Source organism: Carettochelys insculpta, chromosome 3 (assembly GCF_033958435.1).
Source record: "Carettochelys insculpta isolate YL-2023 chromosome 3, ASM3395843v1, whole genome shotgun sequence".
In the NCBI taxonomy this organism is placed as follows: Eukaryota; Metazoa; Chordata; order Testudines; family Carettochelyidae; genus Carettochelys; species Carettochelys insculpta.
This window is the reverse complement of record NC_134139.1, coordinates 196,231,113-196,237,315: the sequence shown is the minus strand read 5'-3', so window position 1 is coordinate 196,237,315 and position 6,203 is coordinate 196,231,113. Positions and strand designations below refer to the sequence as shown.

The following is a 6,203-nucleotide window of genomic DNA, read 5'->3' as shown; positions in this document are numbered from 1 at the left end:
TGTAACAAAACTACACAAAGCTTACATGGCTAATATATATTAGTGTAATGAAGAAATTATGGCTCAACAGTCTTGAGGTCACAGAAATGAAAGGTGAATTTTACAGTGTATAAACTCCAGCATTGTTGAGGGATTACTAATTCTGTAGGTGAGTTCCATGTAGGGAAATGTCTTTTACAGACAACTGATGAGAGAAGCCAATCATTAGCCATTAGCTTCAAACACAATCAACTGCAGTCACCATGATAAAGATTACATATGTCTTACAGGACATAGTGCCTTTTGTATTGGAGTATCTCAAAGCATTTTACAGCTGATGGGCTAAATCTGGTCTTTAGGCACATGCCTGAACAAGAGGTGGCACAAAGGAACTCTATGTCAAGGCTAATACTCCTTTACGTCACAGTTCCCACCTTTGCCGCACTTCATTTGCTGACTTGGTTATGATGGCCAAGAAGTTGGACTGGTGGACCCAAGGCTCTGAGCATCTGATGCCACATGCTCCAGAAAAGGAGGGAGGGAGGGAGCTTGTAATCCTGCTTGCACTCATGCATTTGGACCCAGACTCCAAGCCACCCATGTGTGGGCCAAAGGGAGTTCTCAGTAACCATTTGCCTTTTGCATTAATTGTCCCTTTAATATTCCACACCATGAAACTTCCACATATATTAAAGAGAAGGGATGCTTCTTAAAGAACATGACAAAGCACAGCACAGTCTGGGTGAAGTCCACTTCTCTATGGTTCATAGGTTTTTTTTTTGTTTTTGTTTGTTTGGGTTTTTTTGATATATGGATCACTAAAAGATCCAGGTCCCCTCACAGATCTTTGTTTGACATTTGCAATGCATCACTGAATCAGAGAATATGTGCTGGAGCTGTATTCAGTTGATGAAAATATTTCTGTGGAAGAAACCGAGTATTTTTCTGAAAAGAGAAACAAAATATTTCAGACATGAGACACAATACAGGAGTCATTAATCTTGTTAAACCAAGTATGTTACATAGATCCATCTATCCATAGCAATGATTCCATCGGCATTGTGACTGCGCTATATGCCACAAAAATAACATGACTTGTAATTTGTATGAGATGCTAATAGAGGCAGATTATGTTGACTCAGATTAGATTAGATTGGTCGCAAATGACCACTGACCTCTGTTGTGCGCAGTCCAGATACGGATATAAATTCTGCTCTTTGTTACACTTCTTCAAACTGACTAAGGCCAGGACTCTAAAGTGGGTGTCCAATAATAAATTCCTCAATTCATACTGAGATAAATATAGATGATCTAATCATGCTGTCTGGTCTTAAAGGATATGAATACTTAGGTAGCTAAATAGGTGGCTGGATTTTCAAAGTGCCAAGCACCCAGCAGCTCCCATAGAAAGCAAGGAGGCCACTTACTGAGGTGTTGGAATATGAGTGTGGGAGCATAATTTTAAACATTCATTTGCAAAATCATGGCTGGACTTTTTAAAAAAACATAGGACAAATTCTGTTCAGTTGTACTCATGCAACTCTGTGGCTTCAGGAGGCCTCAATATGTGACTAAAAAGACACTTTTAAAACATAAATAAACAAGCAGTCAAGTAGCACTTTAAAGACTAACAAAATAATTTATTAGGTGAGCTTTCGTGGGACAGACCCACTTCTTCAGACCATAGCCATACCAGAACAGACTCAATATTTAAGGCACAGAGAATAAAAACAGTAATCAGTGTGGACAAATCAAAAAAAAATGATCAAGGTGAGCTAATCAGAGAGTAGAGGGGTTGAAGGGGGGGGCTTCCTCTCTGTTACTATTAAAACAAAAATGTCCGCCATTTGTTAAGAACCCTGATTTACTGCTTTCACCCCAAACCTTCTTTGATCTTCTCTGAGCCCTATTGCTGAATTAAAGAGATTGCATCTAGAGGGACCAACTTATTGTGAATTTAATTTAGGCCAATACCTCCATGAGGCCTTGTCTCCACTATTCAGTGGATCGACACTGTAGCGATAGCCCCTCTGGCTGTCAGTTTATTGCATCTCCTCTAGACACAATAAATCAATCTCCAAGCTTGCTCCTATCAACAACAGTACTCTAACAGGATGAGAAGAGTAACTGTTATTTGACAAAAGAGCAGCCCCCATCAACCTTGCTGCACGCAAAACACCGTAGTATGTATGTCAGCTTCGGGTATGGAATTTGTGTAGCTGAAGGTGAGCAAACCAGAAAGTAGAGGGGCTGTAGCCAGAGAAAACCTCCCCACTACAGATCAGCTTTTGCCTCCCTTCTAAGGTGCCTCAGAGCACACAGGGCACTGAACAGCAGTTAAACAGCACAGTCTTTTATGCCTTCCTAAAGGGGCCCAGATGTGCTGGCTCATCATGACCCTGAGGAACTGAAAACACAGATAGAGGGCTATCAGGCTAACCATTAACGAAGGGCCTCAGCTGGCATTAATGGAGTGATGCACCCACACAGTTATCCCAGAAGAGAAATCTCCGCCCTTGTAAAAGAATGTCCTGTGCTCCCAAATTCTTTATCTCCTGTCTTACAAGTGCAAATTAAGTAAGAATTGTGCTTGTAAAAACTGGCGTCACAAAAGACAGACCAGTACGATCTGACACCATAGATAAGAAAGAGCATATGTGACCCAAGGGGTATAAAGATGGGCCCAGCAGCACTCTGAGTGCATCTTTACCAACTACTTTACCAACTACCAACTACTTGCTGGTTGGGTCAGGTGATTGCCTCCCGAGGTCCACAACTGGGGATGCCCAACCTTGTATTCGTCTTTCCACGGAACTGAGTGATCGATCCTGGCTTGGCTACGCTGGTATCGAGAGATGCAAGGAGGGTAAGATGTACCCACGTTAAGGTCTCCTTTTGGTGTACACAGTTAAAGAATTAGAGCTCTATAGATAGCTGTCATTGTATTAAGATGTTGTTGTATTGGATTGTAATGTAACCTAATAACACCTGTACTCTGCTAGCATATAAGAAGTAGACAATAGTCTTTTGTAACCGCATGCTTATAATTGTAGCTTAATAAACTTGTAACTAGTTAAGATCTAAACCTGACTGCTGTTACTCTTTGTCACTGCAACACAGCTGGCACAATCAAAAGAACTTTAACCGTTTGGTTACCACAGCCTGGCCATAGGTGAGAGTGCTAGGAGCCCAGTGCTCCAGCAGTTAAAGACTCGGATGGTAACAAGGGCATAGTTGGTACCTCACTGCACATTACCCGGCCACCGGCTAACAGGGGCAGAAGGGGGGGGCAGGGGAATTCAAGAATTTAAGCCAAGTATACAAAGAACTCCGCCATGACGCTGCTGAGAGCTCCATGCCAGTCCCAAGCCTGGATGAAGAAGGAGGGTTGGTCACATGAATGACAACACACTGACCATGAAACAACACCACAAATGAAATCTGATGCCAGTACAACTAAATATTAAAAGATGCTGGCTCGGACGTTACCCGGATAAACAAGGTCCGCTACCAATCAAGTGATCGGAGTTGGGTCAATAAGTTGGCTACTGAAAGAAAATTACACCTAACACAAATGCTATCCATTGGAACATGGAACGTCCAAACACTGTGGGCAACTGGAAAATTAGAGCTGCTTCAGAAGGAGATGGAGAGATACCGATGTGATATACTTGGACTGGCAGAGATGCGTTGGACGGGATCAGGAGAGATATGCGGTTGTGAAGTCATTTGGTCAGGCAACCAAACGAAGCATGAAGCAGGAGTTGGATTCCTTCTTAGCAAAACAGCTAGAAGAGAATTATTAGGATACAAACCGGTGAGTGCAAGAATGATGATTCGAAGCAAAACCGTTCAACATCTCAGTCATTCAGGTGTATGCACCCACGTCGGACAGTATGGAGGAAGAGATTGAGCTATTCTATAAAGACTTGACAAAGATGGAGGAGAAGACACTAAAGAAAGATGTGTTGATCATCGGAGAAGATTGGAATGCAAAGGCTGGAACAGACAATGAAGGTTGGGAGAGAGTCATGGGAAGGTTTGGATATGGAGAGAGAAATGAACGAGGTGAGAAACTGTTAGAGTTTGCTACAGAGCATGAGATGGTGATTTGCAACACAAGATTCCAACAAAAGGACTGTAGGAAGTGGACATGGTGATCAAATGACAGGAAGTCCAAGAACATGATAGATATGATTTTGATAAGAAGAAGATAGACAACATTAGTACAGCAGTGCCGAACTTTCCAAGGAGCGGATATAGACTCAGACCACACTCTAGTGATCGCAAACATCAAGATAAAACTCAAAAGAAAATGTAAGACACAGTTTAATAAAAGAAAAGATGTGGTGAGGCTATGTGAGGAAGAAACAGGGAATGCATACAGCACAGCACTTGAACAGAAGATAAAGAATATTGACACAGAAAAAGACCTACATAAGAGAGTCACAGGGACAGTCATCACTATAGAAGAGGCAATTGAGCAGACTATTCCAGAAGAAGAAAAGATCAATAAGAAGTGGATTACCCAGAAGATATTGAAGTTGGTTCAAGAGAAAAGAGTGCTGAAGATTAGAAGAGATATTTCTGAGATGACAGAACAGCAATATAGGATGAAATGCAATGAGGTAAGGAAAGCAGACAGAAAAGATAAGGAGAAATGGATAGAGGAGCAATGTGAAGATATCAAGAGGTATTATGGTGAATGTAAGACCAGGGAGGTATATAAGACAATTAGGAATATTAATAGGAAATGGCAACCGAAGCAGATAATGATCAAAGATGAGAATGAAGAAGTGCTCATGAACAGGGAGAAGATTGTGAAGCGATGGATGAGATATTGCACCGATCTATACAAAGTACAGTTGGACCTGAGTGTCTCAGAGAGATTGATTGAAGCATTGAAAGAGATATCTCCCCCGAGCATCGACAGTGAGACCGATATTTCAAAGAAGAAAGTGGAAAAAGCAGTGAAACGGCTAAAGAACAACAAGAGCCCTGGAAATGATAAGATCATGGGAGAGATGATCAAATACAGTGGAGAAAGCATGATTCAGGAAATACACTGACTATGTAATATAGCATGGAAAGAAGGGAAGGCGCCTAAGGAATGGACAAGATCTGTGCTAGTGACAATACCCAAGAAAGGAAGTACATTGGAGTGCAAGAACTACAGAACGATTGCCCTAATGAGTCATCTAGGTAAGGTGCTGATGATGATACTGACTGAGAGATTGAGATCGCAGCTAGAACATATAGCAGATGAGCAAGCAGGGTTCAGAAAAGATAGAAAAACCATACAGCAGATATTTGGCACTAAGACTGATAGTGGAGAAAGCTCGACGAAAGAACAAAAACATATACACTTGCTGCGTCAATTTTCAAAAGGCATTTGACAGTATAGATCAGAAAGTGACTTGGGCAGTGTTGGAGTCGTACGGAGTGGATAGCAGACTGATACGGTTGTTGAAAGATATCTATGATAATGCGGAGGCAGTGGTGAGAACATGTGGGGAGTTGGGAAGCTGGTTTAAAATAAGTAGAGGTGGACACAAGGAGAACCAATATCGCCAAGTATCTTCATCACACATCTGGAGAGAGCGATGGACAAGATCAAGGAAAAGGTAGAAGGGATATCTGTGCACAGCAAATGAATTAACAACTTGAGGGTTGCAGATGATATAGTTATCATTGAAGAAGATGAGGAGAAGCTAGCAAAAATGGTGCGGGTGTTAAATGAAGAAGGAAAGCAGTATGGACTGATTATGAGCTTCGATAAAACAAAAACAATGGTATTTGGAAATAAGGAAATAGGAAAGAAGATCAGTGTCGATGGTATTGAACTAGAAAATGTAGAGAAGTTCACGTATCTTGGGAGCAACATAATGTATGATCTGGACTGTAAGAAGGAAATAGCGACTAGAATAGCGAAAGCAAGAACGAGTTTGAAGGCGATGGATAAAATCTGGAAAAGCAAAGCAATAGCTTAAGAATGAAGTTGGGCATCTTGAAAACGTGTATTCAGCAACTTGTTGTACGGATGTGAGACATGGGTGATAACGAAAGATTCAAAAAGAAGAATATTGGCATTTGAAACGAGTTGTTATAGAAAGATTCTGAGAATAGGATGGATGCAGAAGGTCACCAATGAGAAATTATATAGGAAGATACAGCCGAAAGAGAACCTGCTGCAGAAGGTTATAAAACTTAAGCTACAACTATTT

The 6,203-nt window shown here is 41.3% G+C and overlaps 1 protein-coding gene across 1 annotated transcript in view; it reads right to left on the bottom strand.

Annotated features, from left to right (window-relative positions):
- Positions 1–306: 306 nt before the first annotated feature.
- LOC142010740 (adhesion G protein-coupled receptor F5-like) overlaps positions 307–6,203 on the bottom strand; it is a 68,257-nt gene continuing 62,360 nt past the window's right edge. Inside the window, exon 17 of the mRNA XM_074989153.1 lies at positions 307–924. Coding sequence (XP_074845254.1) covers positions 848–924 — 77 coding nt within the window. The 3' untranslated portion in view covers positions 307–847. The remainder of the gene's footprint in view (positions 925–6,203) is intronic.